At 42.2% G+C, this 15,633-nt stretch overlaps 1 protein-coding gene across 7 annotated transcripts in view; it reads left to right on the top strand.

The window, feature by feature from the left end:
- CALD1 (caldesmon 1) overlaps positions 1-15,633 on the top strand; it is a 192,908-nt gene that overhangs the window by 167,638 nt on the left and 9,637 nt on the right. For all 7 annotated transcript variants that reach the window (XM_016222193.2, XM_016222177.2, XM_087821009.1 and 4 more), the window contains 6 exons: positions 2,526-2,671; positions 6,460-6,718; positions 10,067-10,207; positions 13,310-13,353; positions 13,457-13,535; positions 15,360-15,497. In XM_016222193.2, coding sequence (XP_016077679.2) covers positions 2,526-2,671; positions 6,460-6,718; positions 10,067-10,207; positions 13,310-13,353; positions 13,457-13,535; positions 15,360-15,497 — 807 coding nt within the window. The remainder of the gene's footprint in view (positions 1-2,525; positions 2,672-6,459; positions 6,719-10,066; positions 10,208-13,309; positions 13,354-13,456; positions 13,536-15,359; positions 15,498-15,633) is intronic.

The following is a 15,633-nucleotide window of genomic DNA, read 5'->3' as shown; positions in this document are numbered from 1 at the left end:
TAACTTGCATCAGCCCTTGTCACTATTCTGGACTCAAAGATTGCAAAGCAATAATTACAAAGACTGGCATCACAGTCCTTTATGCCGTGACCTTTTGAATGTCTCTCTGGCACAAGGTCATGTCGCCGGAATCCCCACCCCATGCACGCCCATGTGTTTTCCCATTGGATATCCCAAATATCCAGTTTTAACAAAATGATCGCATTTGGCAGGCCTTTCATATGCTAATGTTATCTGTCCAAGAAGCACATTAGCTTTTCAGGATACTTGGCTACCCATTAATCCATCAGCACAGATTTCCTTTATGGTAACATTCTGACCTAGAAGATCTAATGCTTTTCCCAAGTGACTTAGACTCCCATGAGCTTGTATTAAATCTGCTACGGAATCCAGTCCACTGTGCTCCTTAAAATAAAATGTAAAGGCCTTGTGGAATTACTTTATTTCCCAAAAAGATAAAATAATTTGCAAATTCAAATTATCATGCTTTCACTGGGAATTTTCCCTAAGGAAGTCTTCCAAAGAGAATATAAGTATAACATCCACCGTAGCCTTTGCCAATAAAGGCAGAGCTTGAAGGAAACATGTATTGTTTTACAAATCTATATTACATACACTTTTGGTCAGTAAATCAAATATTGCATTTGGGGAGAATGGAAATATCTCTGACTCCAAAATAGGAGAAATTAGTTAAAGGGTATTTCATCTTTGCTACTATTCCACAAATCATGCGATTTGACTCAGAATTTGTTTCATGGGTTTTCTGAAATGGGACCCCCTCACCCCCAAATCTGTATCCCCAGATACTTCTTAACCAAGATATATAATCCGGTCCATGGTTTCTGGGGCTCTATCCAATAATGATAGGCAAGACAAGAAGAAACCCTGCCTGGCCCTGCGTGCCCCATGAATACTGATTTATGATTGGGCAAGGACAGCCACCAAAGAGCCACAGCCAAGTTGTAGGACAAGCCAGGAGTTTCCTTCTCTGTAGCCCCTCATGACAAATCAGAGGACAAGAGGGAAATGAAAGGATGAAGGATTAGAAAGGGATCATCTAGCCTAACCACCTCTTTTTATGCAAATAGAACCAACATCCCAGAGAAGTCAGGTGACTTCATCAAAGTCACACGGCTACTTTGTCAACAGCACTGAAACCAAAATTCAAGTTTCCTGACTCCAGACAAAGCTCTAAGAGAACAGCAAGACAACAGCTCGCTTCTTCAGCATGTCTGAGGGATATCATATGCCAGGTGTATACCCCTTGGAGAAAGATTAAAGTTTTAACTAATTAGGGCAACATGCCTGTTGCCCATTAAATTACTTCAATACAGTCCATCTGTAGTAATTTAATAAAATAATAACCAAAGTAGGCAATCAGGGAAAGGACTATTGAAGGCTCATCAGTAAAGGGCAAAAAAATGTACTCTGCTTAGCAAAACATGCATTTGAATAGTAAATATTCAGAGGGTATCTGAAGAATAGCTGGAAAGAGGTGAGTGATCAGGGACTGGAAGGCAGGCCATCTGGACAGGACCTAACGTCCTAAGTTCTTATGTCCCACCCTTGCTCTGTAGGTTTCTTTAGAACATTAGTGCTTTCTCGGTCTTGAAAAGAGCAATAATGAACCTCCCCTGTTTTTACACTCATCTTTTAAGAATGGATGAGATGATATAGGTAAAATAATTTATACTCCTTTACCCCCAAAAAAGCTACATAAATTCAGTCTACCTTGAAATAATCTCTTATTTACCATGAGGAACTTATGCCTAATACCTGTTCTTAGTGTACGACCTTCTTCTATCACCCACAAGAGTCACAAAACCACTTTTGGAGACTAAATTATTACCTGCACCGAAAGTCAAGGTAAACCCTGGGGGTTTTCCCCTTCTGTTCTAACTTAGTGACTTAGATGATTACAAACATGGTCCCACAGACCTGTGAGTCATCCCCCTGAAGGTAGGGTTATTATTTCTTCTGTCCTGGAGACCCTGGTTACTTATTTGATTAGAATACTAGGATCCTCCTCTGACATCATCTAAAGTTGGCTTGGCAGATCTGGCTAATCCGGTAGGTTTCCTCTTCTTTCCTCCTCAACACATTCGTGTCCTTCATCCAAGAAGAAACCTGTCCAAGCAACCTGAGCATTTTCCCGTCAAGGCCCCCCTCATAATCTCTCTTCCCACTGGGAACTGCAAACAGCCACTCATGTGCAGTTCCAAGGGCGTAATAATTTCCAATGGTAACACCTCCAATGCTTTCAAAAATAAAATCCCCAGTGAAATCAGGAATAATCTTGACTTCCTAAAATTGTGGTCAGGGTCTTTGCTCAGAGGCTGGGGAGCCAGAGCTCATGCTCTAAGAATTTCCTCTGACCCCATTTCTACCACATGGTTCTACAGTGATTTATTTTACTTCTGAGGTTTCTGGCTTCCTAACAATTGGGGGTCTCATTTGGTGATACCAACCAAAACCTAATATGATTTTTATTGTTATGTTTCCTCCTGATGTGTACTGTTGGTTAGTTCAAAGATGAGAAGATTAAAAAAGACAAAGAGCCCAGAGAAGAAGTGAAGAGCTTCTTGGATGGAAAGAAGGGATTTACAGAAGTGAAGTCGCAGAATGGAGAATTCATGACCCACAAACTTAAGCACACCGAGAATTCTTTCAGGTAAGACGTAGTGACTAACAGTGACTGTGTTCACATGTGGAAAAAAATCAGTCTCCCTACCCTGTGCCTCTAGACAGAAAAGTGCTGAACAGGCAACATGCTTTAGTTGTGAGGTCACTGGCCATTGTCTCAGAGATGCGCAGTCAGCAGGTCAGGCTATCAATCACTAACAGAAGACCAGCCGTCTTTACTCAGGCAAAGTTTAATCTGCATTTCCCATACTTTAGCAACGTAGATTATGCTTGAAAATACGAGTTCTTGTCCCTGACCTAATATGCTCACGTAAGATCAGTTTATTAGAAAACATTATTACTGATATCACTGATTCCTTCTCTGTATGGTCCAGGCAACTTTCATAAGAGACCCTCGCGGTACCATTCTCAAGATTGTATTCTCTAGAGGTTGTAGATAAATACTGCCTAAAACTAGGATTATTCTGTGGCCTAATATTTGGAAAGCATTAGGTTAAACTAAGTTAGCCGAATCTCTTTGCCAAAGGACTTTGAAAGCACTTGGTGTTAATTTGTATTGCAAATCTCTCAGGGAGGAAGAAGTCATCCAACTAATACTCCATTTAATACCCTTTGAAAACCCTCTTGCATAGCTTCAGCTTCCCCTCCTCACCCCATTATGTTGCAAATTTGGACAATTGATTTTAGGGCAGAGAGACAAGTATATGCTGGTAAATTCTCACTTCTAGATACATTGAACACTTAGAGCTCCCCACCACATTTTGTGGGAGTCAAGTTGCAGGTGCCTGCCATGGACACCAGGCTACATGATTCTCTGGGCCCCGTTCCTACTCCTACACCCCCGCCAACCGCTGTGCCAAATTTCAGCCTCTGTCATGTTACTGGCTGCTGTGCCAGATGTTGTGGAAGAGCCTGGATCCCTATAATGTGGAATTCCATGCAGCCTTGCCTGTAGATCCTGAGCAGGTATTGTGCAGAAGTCAGACAGGGTCCTCACAACAAAACCTTTGTAACACACAGAAGCGAGCAAAGCTACTGGGTGGGGATGGATGTTTCCAGCTCCTCTAAGAGGCTAAAATGGGTCAACATAATTGCCCCCAAGCAATTTTCCAATACAAAACTTTGAGCAGAAATCCAGTCACATTTATCCAATAGAAAGCCTAAATTGGCAAGAAAGTAGATGTGAAAAACTAAGAGCGTATCAGGAAGTCATAGGAAATCTAGAAATCAAGTTGATTCTGGCAGGTAAGCCGAGCCCAGAGCTTGCTGAAGTGTCAGTAGGTTAATATTTTAAAGCCCTAGAACAGCATGGAGTTCATGAGAAGCGGTCAATGAATATTGCCTAACAGTATTAGTGTTTTGTTGTTTGAGAGTTTAAAAGAAGTTTTGTGGGTATGAATACATTTTTTTGTTGTTAAGAGGAATAATGCTTTTTAAAAAATCCGTCAGTAGAAAATTTGGTTAACAATTAGCAAACTTGCCAACTAGTTTCAGCCAAAGCTCAAATTAATAATTAACACATCCATTGTGTGGAAACCCAGAGGTTGGCTAATTCCAAGAGAAAATTCAGCAGGGATGCCAACAGGTTAAGCCTGAGAACCCTTAAATGTGGATTTTTTAATTTTTCCATCTTTGGGCAGACAAAAATGACAGGAACATCAAGTTTTTCTTTAGCTGCTAACACATGTTAGTTTTAGTTTTGATAGAAGTCCATGGTGACAGAAGCAGAGATGCCTGGTTTTGCTCCATAAAGTGAAGAGCTGGGGAGGAAGAGCCTCTGTTTAGATTAGCATGGTGTCTACTAACCTAACTGAAAACAAGCTGTGTTCTGAATGGTTAAAGTTCTGATGTTCATCTTGACTTGACACCCAAAGAAACCAAGGATCGAAGAGAGAGACTTCTAGAAGAAATTTTCCTATTATTTGTGGCACCCTAATACTGAGGGCATGCCAGCGCATCTGAGCAGAGGTGATTTGGACAAAACTCTTGTTCCTGTTTGAGCATCACCCCTTGTGTTTGATTCAGTTACTGTCCCCTTTGATGTTTCAGTTCTCTTATAACTAGATCAACTGTTTTCTCTAAGGATGACATAAAAATCTCAGTTCAAGAAGCAAGTTTATAGAGATCGATTATACCGAGGGTTTTATAGAAAGTACAAAACAAGGATTTGTTTTGCTTTCTGTTTATTTTTTTATGTGAGAATTAAAGTTTTTTCTGACTATAGAAAAAACTGTACTCTTTATAAAACATTCAGAAAATAGAAGTACAAAAATAGGTACCCACCACCCAAAGATAACACTAATAACATTTTTTGCAGATATTTTCTATGTATATACATTCAAAATAGACACCCATATATACATACAGCAGGTATATGTATGAATAGAATTCTAAATCTACATTTTAAATTGATTTTTGCATGGTGCATAGCAATGTGTCTTAGCTAGCCTCCTATACCAATGAATATAAGTCTACAGTGAATGATATTAGAGTGTTCCACTGGATGGAAGTATCAAGATTTATTTAACCAGTCCCTAATGGGGGCAGTTTGAGTGTCCAAAATGAAGACTGAGCGACATCTAGTGGAATCTAGAGAAGTTTCTACAAGCCGTGTTTTGCCCGTCCAACTGAACACTAACATCATGAACACAGGGAGAGCAAAGGCCTCTGAAGATGGAAAGACCTTAAATTAACTGAGAGAGCAGATTTCCTCTCTGAAGTCACAATTCTATAAACCTATAAACCTATAAGAGCGACATGAAGTTTTAAGGGACCGTCTAACTTTGATTGAGTTCAAAATAAAAGAGCTCATCTTTCACCATCAAGCACCTAGAACCAGAGTTTTAAATTTTTTAACCTCAGCTCTTAGTAAGAAATAAATTTTACATCATGACCCAGTGGCATCTACATCCATAACTGACACCAACATGTCAGTTAGTTAGAAATGGTCATTCCCCTCGCTCTGTGCAGGACACTCTGATGATTCCTAGTTCATTTTATAAACGCTAATTACAGTCCACTGAATTGATCTTCTGACCTGCAGTTTGAAAACCATTGTCCTAAAGGACGCGGTATATTCAGAGCTACCACAGTGTTTTAAAAGCATGAGATGTGCACATCAGATCAATATTGCCGAGTGTGTCATCTGGAATCACTTTTGTTTTAGTATTCCCCTTGTGCCATAGCGAGAAACCCTGTGCCATTCTCCACGTGGAACCGATGGCGCCAGACAGTGGCAATTCACCTGTTGCTTAGACAAAAGTGTTGGATGTGGGCTGCCTGCGTCCAGATCTGTGCCCTCACGGCTGGCTAATTAGTATTTAAGTCAGATTTCTTTTTCATGGCTAAATAATATTCCACTGTAAATATGTACCACACTTTCTTTAGCCATGCATCCGCCAGTGAACACTTAGGTTCTCTACAAATCTCAGCTGCTGTAAATAATGCTGCGGCGAGCAGGAGGGTGCGGATAGGCTCTGGAGCCGGTGTTTTCCTTTTCTTCAGATAAAAGCCCACAAGTGGGATGGCTGGATCATAGGTAGTTCTGTTTTCACATTTTTTTTTAAGAAGCTCCCTACTGTTTTTCGTAGTGGTTGCACCATTTTGCAGTCTCAGCGACAGGGTCTGTTTGCCCCACTGTAGAGCTAGGGACACCCAGGGTCAGTGGCAGCGCAGGGACTCGGGGTCAGGCCTGGAGATTCCAGGTGGGCCCCAACTTCTGCGTGGGACGCAGGCCTGCAGACCCACCTCCCCTCCGTCCAGGGGGGGCTGCAAGGCCGCCGGGCATCCAACTGTCTTGCATCCCTCCCCCACCAGCCGGCCTGGAGGGAGGGCCCTGGAGGCCAAGGAGGCAGAAGGGGCGCCCCAAGTGGAGGCGGGCAGGCGCCTGGAGGAGCTGCGCCGCCGGCGCGGGGAAACCGAGAGCGAGGAGTTCGAGAAGCTCCGGCAGAAGCAGCAGGAGGCGGCCCTGGAGCTGGAGGAGCTGAAGAAGAAGAGGGAGGAGCGAAGGAAGGTCCTGGAGGAGGAAGAGCAGAGGCGGAAACAGGAGGAAGCCGAGCGGAAAGCCCGAGAGGAGGTAAGCGGGGCGCGGGCACCCCAACGCGCCCCAGCCCCTGAGCACGCGTCGCTGGGGGCGCCCCAGGCCCGGGCATCACTGCTCCCCCGGCTGAAATGCTGCTACTCTCTTGAGCACAGACTCTTGCAAATGCTTTTTAAGGATAATAAACTTACTGTGTGCTAAGCATGGCTCCAAAACCTTTATTCATCTGAATTTATCCAACTCTCCTAAGAACAGGTGCTCTTATCCCCATTTCACAGATGAGGAGACTCGGGCGTGGAGAGGGTTGCTTGGTGGGTTTGATAATTTTCCCAAGGCCCCCTTGTCTCAGTCCCTTACCCTACCCTGCCCCTCAGTGAGGAGCAGCAGAGAGCAGATGGGTCAGAAGGCTGCCGACTAGCGACAAGAGCCAAGAGTCAGCCGATGGTTGTTTTTTTGATATTTGCAGAGTTTTTATAGAGAAGAAGATTTTTTTAAAAATACGTGTTGAGTTTTTTTTTTAGTGGAAGAGTCTAGATTTTTCACAGTCAGGGGACAGTCTCTGCTTTGTTCATTACTGTATACCCAGGGCACAAACAGCGCCAGGCGTGTAGCAGGAACCCAGTAATCATGAGCAGATGAATTCATTCTGTGTTTTAAGGCAGTGCTAAAAACAACAAATAAAGCTACCAAAAGGCTAATTTGGAAAACTGAAAAAGTGCTTAGCCACCTACAACTTGTATTGCTACCTTTACCAAGGTGTGGTCTTTTCTTTCATCCTGAGGTTACATTATTATTATTCTCATTTTGTGGACAAATAAATGGGAATCCGGTAGTTTTGTTATCGGTGGGGTGCTCTCTGTGTCCCCACCGGTTGCCAGTGGAAGTGAGCTTCTTGGGGTGCTGCTGGAATAACAATTTCTGGAGGCCCCCCATGGGAGGATAAGGTATCATGGAAAGTTTTATTTCTGTGGAATTAAACCCCTGAGTTGCCAAGGTCCCATCTCCCTCCATCCCGCCGAGGAAAAAGTCCCATTTTGTCTTCAGCAGAGCTAGGATTAAAGCCAGTGTCCAGAGTTTTCACCCCATATTTGCACAGTCCAGTCCAGCATCAAGCTAGCTTAACTTGCGTCCCCAGCTGCAGTTCATTGCATGTGGGATCCGCATGGCTGTGGGCCATGTGGCTTCTAGGGCCACGCAGCGTCTAGGGCCACATGGAGGGAACATGGGCGAGTGCAAAGAAGCAGGAGCGAAACAAGGGGTACAAGAGAGAGAGAATTCCTTTGTCTCAGGGTTTTAACCTTCTAAAATCTCCCCCACGCTTGCAGTGGCTCCAGCCCTCTAGCCAATTATCTTTGTTTCCAGGTTAGACTGATAAGCAAGCACTTTCCCTACATCACCCCGACTTTACTGTGCGTGCATCCGTCTTCCCCTTTGTCTGGTCCCTTCCCCCAGTGATTTGCAAGGACTGGACTGGTGGTTCCCTGTGGAGCATGAAGTTGCAGCTTCCTGATGAAGCTGCCCAGATGACCATGCTTATAATGCCTGGCCTTCCCTTTGCTCCTTTCTTATTATTAATATTAATAATTAGCTAATTTCCATGGTAACAGTTTGAGTGACTCATGTGAAGTTACTTGACTAATAAGTGGTAGAATCAGTATTGGGACCTAGCTTCTCTAACTCAGCTTGGAGCTCTGCCCACTAACTTAAGAAACGGTGATCTCCCATTATTCAGAAGATGCAAAAAGACTTCAGATGACTTTCTGACTTGGATCTTACATAAACATTCCCTAAACTGTGTTGAAAGTTTGGATAAATGATTCCAAAAATCTCTTCCAAGTCCAGCTGTCACTGAGCCAATGATCTCTGGTTGTAAAGTAATCAGGATAAAAGAGCTTTAGAACCAAACACACCTGGGCTTGTATCCTAACAGCCACTTGCAAGCTGGGACCTTGGGAAAGTTACTGGACTATCTGAGACTTCTTTTCCTTACCTGTGAAACATCTACATTCAGGATTGTTGTGATGATTAAATAGATCATTGTATTCACACAGCCTGGTATATAATAGGCGCTCAGGAGGTGGTAGTTATAATCACTATTATCACTGCTATTATTATTTAGAGGAGGAGAGTACCAATGAAGGCAGGATGAATTCTTAGAATGGGATTGAATTGGAGATTATTTGATCTAACCTCCTACCAATGACGTGGACTGGATGGCTTAAAAGCAACAGAAATTATTTCTCACAGTTCTGGAGGCTGAGAAGTCCAAGAACAAGGTCTGCAGATTCTGTGTCTGGTGAGGGGGACGCTTTCTGGTTCATAGATGCACATTTTCTCCCTGTATCCTTACATGGTGGAAGGAGCAAGGGAGCTCTCTGGAGTCCTTTTTTAAGGCACTAATCTCACTCATGAGGGCTCCGCCCTCATGATCTAATCACCTGTTAATAACATCCCACAGAGGGTTAGGATTTCAACATGACTTTTGGGGAGACTCACACATTTAGTCTATAACACACAGGATCCTTCTGCAATGTCCTCAGACAGACAGATACAAATTCTCTGCTTGAGAGCATCCAGTAATAAAGATCTCACAATTTGAAAATTACAAATGACACCATAAATCTCTCAAAATCATTCACAGAGGATGTGCAGCTTAATCAGACCTCTGTAGTTTTTGCCTGAGAGAGGAGCAGGGGAGAGTACTTTAGGCCAGGAATGAAGGCACCGAGGGCTTAATGAGACAGGTTGTGAATATCTGTGATTTCACCACTGTGGTGCAATATCAACCTCATTTCAGGTTTGTCAGACCATCTAAAATAGTCTACTCCATTGAGGTGGGGGCAACCATAAAATCATCTCTTGTACAATTTGGCATATATAGTACCATAGATTTGCGTAACTTTGCTCATTAGTTATCTCATTTGTCTTCACAACTCTTCTAGGAACTAGGGAGAAGAGATATTTATACTGACTTCGCATATTCGGAAGTAGGTCAGTGTTAAATGATGCAACAGGGTAATGAAAATGGTGATATCATCATAGTGAGCACTAGTCGAAGCATTTTACATGGGCTTTTCCATTTAGTCCTAATTAAAGCCCTACTCAGTGGGCTCTGTATTAACCCCATTTTACAGATGAAGAGACTGAGGCACAGAGCAGATAAGCAACATGGTCAAGGTCACACAGTTGGGAAGTAGCAGTACCAGGGTGTGAATCAGGCGACTGGACTCAGGAGCTCAAGCTTAATCCCTGGCGGCCCTGCTTGAGGACTCAGGAGCCTCCACTCTAGAGCCTGGGTCGTTGTCCTCTGGGACTTGTGCTCTCTCCCCTGCAGCAGCCATTCCCCGGGCCTTGATGTCCTTGTCATTTGCTTTCTGTCTTAAGGAAGAGAAGAGGAGACTAAAGGAAGAGATTGAAAGGCGAAGGGCAGAAGCTGCTGAGAAACGGCAGAAGATGCCAGAAGACGGCTTAGCTGATGACAAGAAGCCTTTCAAGTGTTTCACTCCTAAAGGTTCATCTCTCAAGGTATTTTTCCCCCAGAAACTCTTCCTCTAATACCTCTACTATAATATCTTAGAAACTTGAGTGTAGCCTTTATTTAGCTGTTGATTATTCAACTCCTTTGCTTCATTTATCTTTTGCTCCTTCTTTGTTTTCAGCTTATGCAAAGGAGAGAAATAAAGTGGGAAATTCACATCTGTCGTGCATTAGATGCCTGGTGCACATCGAAAAGACAGACAGCGATTATCTTGGGATCTCGCTGACCCGGGATCTCCAGCTGCCTCACTGCTTGAGCAATTGAAAAGGGAAACATTTATAAAGCGGGCAGATGCGTTATAAAGGTTCTGCTGCTTTTCACGCTAGCCGATCGTTTTTTCTTTGTCATTGTTAAAAGCAGGGCAGCTGGAAATGGTACTGTTCAAATCTTAAGGCTGTTAGAGGGGAGGAGATGAAATGCGACTTGGAAGGGCCCTTCGCCAGGATGAGCTTGGTCCTACTGCTGCCTTCTTGGAGCATCGTCCTAATCGACATCAGACAGAAACACTGACAGACGAGAGCGAGCGGGAAAAACTGACTTAGGGGAATGACGGAACGGTTGACATGGGGAAAGAGCACAGGCTCAAGAACTATTATCTATGTTCAGTCTGCCATTATCTTCACATATATTTTTGCTCATGAGGGTTAACGTGTATTGAGCTCCTGGCACAGTTAATATGCTCGATAAGTATTTGTCGAATGGGTATCTGAATGAATGACTCCTCAGAGATAGGAACTTTTGACACTTTTATTTCACCTTCATTTTCCATCTGGCTAGGCTATGAAGCATTGACAATGGGCAGAGCCAGTACAGAATCACAGCCAGGCTCCAGCAGGTCAATGTGTGTGTGTGTGTGTGTATCTCTCAAGGTGTGTGAGGCCTTATCATGTGGCACACTAAAGTGGCCAAAACCAGTTACATTTTACAGTTATTACCTGTTTTGCATGAAAATCAGTATGTTTTATCCCTAAATAACTTCACTTACTCTTGATGATCTTCTGGGTCCTGTCATAGCTCTGATATGTCTCAAAAAAACTACTTATAGTTGAAATCTCAGCTCAGGTATCAAGACATCTGACAGACCTTCTCTGCCTCCCCCAGGTAGTCACTTCTCCCCATAGCCACAGCATTGTCTTATCTTTAATATGGCACCAGCCATTGAACTTTAAATATTTTATGTCTATGTTCTACTAGGCTCCCCTGCTAAAATGTGTTCTCCATAAATAATCTAATACATCATCGGGTGTTCAACTTTATATAGTAGGTACTCAACATAATTTATTAGTTGGTTGGTTGGCTAATAGGCTGACAAGATTAACAGTAGGATGGATAGATGGATGGGTGGGTGGGTGGGTGGATGGATGGATGGATGGATGGATGGATGGATGGATGGATGGATGGATGGACGGACAGACGGACGGATAATATTAAAAGTTCCAGTGCATTGTGTGGTTTCAGTGTATTTCATCTTATTCAGTTGGGAACTTTTTCTCCAGAAATGCACTTCTAAGTTTATGTCAAAATCAGAAAACTAAGATTTAAGATCCTTTACATCCCATAATCTCAGGGACACCTAGAGCACTTTATCACATAAGGTTTTATTTTTAATGACTTTGCTTTTATCTTTGTGAGAAATCACTGGAAAAGATGAAGTACCCCCCACTAACATCCACAAAAATATTATTCAACTGGCATTAGGAGTGAAGCATGTTTTCCAAAAAGCTTAAGGGTATTTATTAATAGTCCACGAGTCCCAGGTCAGCCCACTAACACCTCAGAAGACTGTAGGGGACACTCACCCACACCAGCCTACGGTAACTATAGCCTAGGAGATTCCTTGGCTGCCCTGAAAGGGCAGAAAATGGACCCTTTCAGCACCTGTGCTCTGCACATTCAGTTACATGCAAAAAAGGGTTTTACCGTTTGCTAATACTGACAGGCGATGCCTGGCAGAGACTATTTCCAGCCTGGAGTTGAGTATCATAAGGAATCAACAAATATTTGCTGACTTATATAGGACATCTGGATTTGAGTGATGCAGTTTCAGTAAAATATAATATTTGACTTAGTAGCTTCAGTTTTAACAAAAAGAAGTTCCTGGCTTTAAAAATAAAATGAATTTATTGAAGACTAATGAATTGCCCATTTAGTGTATATCCATCGCAGTTTCTCTGGGCTTATCTTCTTATGTCCCACTTGGGCTGGTAGGGGCTGTGTGGGAGGCCTCAGCCATCACTGCCGAGCTGTGCCCCAGTCTCACTCCGCCCCCACCCCATCTTCTACTTTCAGAACAAGTTAAGTTCAGCAATAGGCTTGACAGTTACCAAATTAGGAAACCAGGCTAATCCCCGAGTGAATAGTTCATAGTTCCTGGTTATCTTTCTTAATTGCCCCTCTTGCATACCAAATATATAGTCAAAACATTGGGGGGGAATTTTTCTTAATCAAAGAGCATGGAACATCTGTATTCATACAAACATGTCCTAAAGGGTAACCCCATGTGTTTTTGACAAAAACTGTTGCTAAGAGAGTAGATCTTAGAAGTTCTCATCACTAAAAAGAAAAAATTTTGCCAGGTGATGGATATTAACTAGACTCATTGTGGTGGTCATTTTACAATATTTCAGATATTGAATCATTCTGTTGTACACCTGAAACTAATATAATGTTCTATGTCAATTATATCTCAATAAAGAAATCAGTAGAAAATTTTTTAAAGTATGCCAGGAGGCAAAAAAAAAAAAAAAAAGATTATTGGTATGGTCTTGAAATGTTATTATTTTGCCATTGATCTAAATTATTTCAAAGGCATTTTCATTCCATTTCTGTGTAGCCTTTAATTTGCCTCCAGGACTTTGTATTTCTCTGCACACTTTCTCTTTCCTCTGCCAACCTTACCTTCATCTCTCGACTCCCATTATCAAAACCTCGTATTTTCTCTCTAGCAGAGCTGCTACGCACAGCGCCCTAATACGCTTTCACACTCTGGTGCTTTTCTTCACCAGGTTCAGGGAGGATAGTTGTATGGGGTGAGCAGCACTGTTTATGAGATGAAAATAGTAACTGTGGTGTGTGTTTTTAATTCCTAGATAGAAGAGCGAGCAGAATTTTTGAATAAGTCTGTGCAGAAAAGGTAAATATGGCTGATTGTTCACTTGAGAATCCTCAGCCGTGATATGTGTGGGAAGATTTTTCTCTCATTCTTCTATCTGTGTGTGTGTTTATTTGCTTAACAGTGGTGTCAAGTCAACTCATCAAGCGGCGGTTGTCTCCAAGATTGACAGCAGGCTGGAGCAGTACACCAGTGCCATTGAGGTGAGAGATGTCCTCAGGGCTGTGGTGACACAGAAATCAGCTCTGATTATATAAATGATCGTAGAAACACTTGGGACAATTAGCAAGTCTAATAATCACACTCATGTTAGGACATTAATAATGTTTCTTTATTATACTTTGAACCAGTTATAGAGAAGAACAGTAATAAAGGTAAATTATAGAAGGGATTTAAATAAATTATTTCCTACTTTCAGCCTGAGTGTTCTTTAATGGAGGTATTGTTATTTTAACAAATGGGTTTATTGATATTTAACTATATTGTTTATATGTTAGTAAATATATCTTCTAATATTACTTCCTTATAAAATGTGTTCCCATGTGTAATTTAAACAGGTCCAGTATAACCTTGGTTAATCTTCTTTTGTCTATAAAAACTTTTCTTATTAAATTAAAAACATAGTAGTGTAAGTTAATATAAAGATGATTGCCAGCTAGAGTTTAACCACCATGAATTTCAAATCAGCAATTTTATAGTTGAAGGACCATAGTTTTATGTTTCTGTCTATTCCAACCTTTTTCCTACCAATTGGCCAAGGAAAAGTACACATTTAGAAATAATGTGTACTTCCAGGTACCAAAGCACTAAGAAGGTAAGGTGCTGTTGATCCAGATGTTATCCTGGTCCTTTCTTCTTTGTGTAGACTTTAGTCAATGATTTTAGCTGTCTTCTATCAGAATACCTGCTGTGAAATAATTGGATCGGTTTGATTTGAATTTCTCCTCTCCTTTGTACTGCAGAGTGGAGATAAGTGTAAAATAATTCACAGTCAAATAAGTGATAAGAGGGAATAAGAAAGAGATCTGAATGATTTATGAAACGAAAACCAAGTCCTAACATTCAAGAGGTGATCACAAGATTAAATGTCCCCTAAAATATAAGACAAATTACAGAGTTATTTTCTGTGGTTAAATTAATTGTAGCTCTCATAGGGCTCATGAAGCCAAGACTGTGGCTGCACCCTTTACATAGTCCAGTGATGGTGCCACTCACCGTGGCCGACCACCTTGACCACATGCCACAGGCCACTAAGCAGGACAGGCGGGAAATGGCATGATTCTGGGCATGCCCATCACTCCTGCCGGAAAGTGTCTCAAATGCCACTTTGCTTCCTTACATCCATTCTTTCCTCCTTCCAGTATATTCTCCATGTAGTGCTCCCTTACTTGTTCAGTCCTTTAGCACGTCCCTGCCTCTGGTCCTTTGCCTATGCTATTCCCTCTGCATGGGATGGTGTTTTCACCTACCCACTTCCAAGTCTTCCGTCAATCTGGGTTTAAATATCGCTTCCTCAGAATAGCCTTCTTTGCTCCCCTAAATTGAGTATTATTCCCCTATTTTGTGTTCCCTTGGCATGTTTTATAACACTACATTTACCTTTCGTAAGACATCACAACGTGAAATAAATACTTGTGTAATCAGTTACTACCTTCCTGTCCTATTAAAATGTAAGCCCACTGCAACTTACAGAGCAGACTATCTTGTTTTGATTACCACTGTATCTCCAGAGCCTGGACAGTGCCCTGCACACAGTAGGCACTTAGGTATCTGTTGAAGAAATGGGATAGAATATCACTTTAATGATAAATGGCATCCCAATAAAAAGCATATTGCATTTTTGAAAGACCCACTCATCTAGATCTTAAGGTTTATTTTTTGGTATATATGTCATAAGAGTGCGGTTTTAGAACGGAAATTATGACTCATTTGGGGGGAAGGCATTTACACAGTGATACTGTCCAGGAGGACAGTGTTTCACAAGAACAAACCTGGCACCTATCCTAAAGATAATTCACACACTTCAGGGAACAAAAACTGCAAAACCTGCAAAGCCAGCAGCCTCGGACCTCCCTGTTCCTGCCGAAGGCGTTCGCAATATCAAGAGCATGTGGGAGAAGGGGAATGTGTTTTCATCCCCCAGCGCATCGGGCACACCAAACAAGGTGAGCGTGGGGCTGCTGTCTTTTCCTTTGGGAGGGTGGGGTTTTTTTCCTGTTTTTTCCCCCTATTTTTAGTAACCACACTAGCTCATTTCTTACTTCCTTTTGCAACAACTGCAAAAGCAGGTCAGAGACCGTA

This window comes from Miniopterus natalensis, chromosome 10 (genome assembly GCF_054644295.1).
Source record: "Miniopterus natalensis isolate mMinNat1 chromosome 10, mMinNat1.hap1, whole genome shotgun sequence".
Taxonomy (NCBI): Eukaryota; Metazoa; Chordata; class Mammalia; order Chiroptera; family Miniopteridae; genus Miniopterus; species Miniopterus natalensis.
Note: the sequence above shows the minus strand (reverse complement) of the source record. Positions and strands in the feature narration are given on the sequence as shown.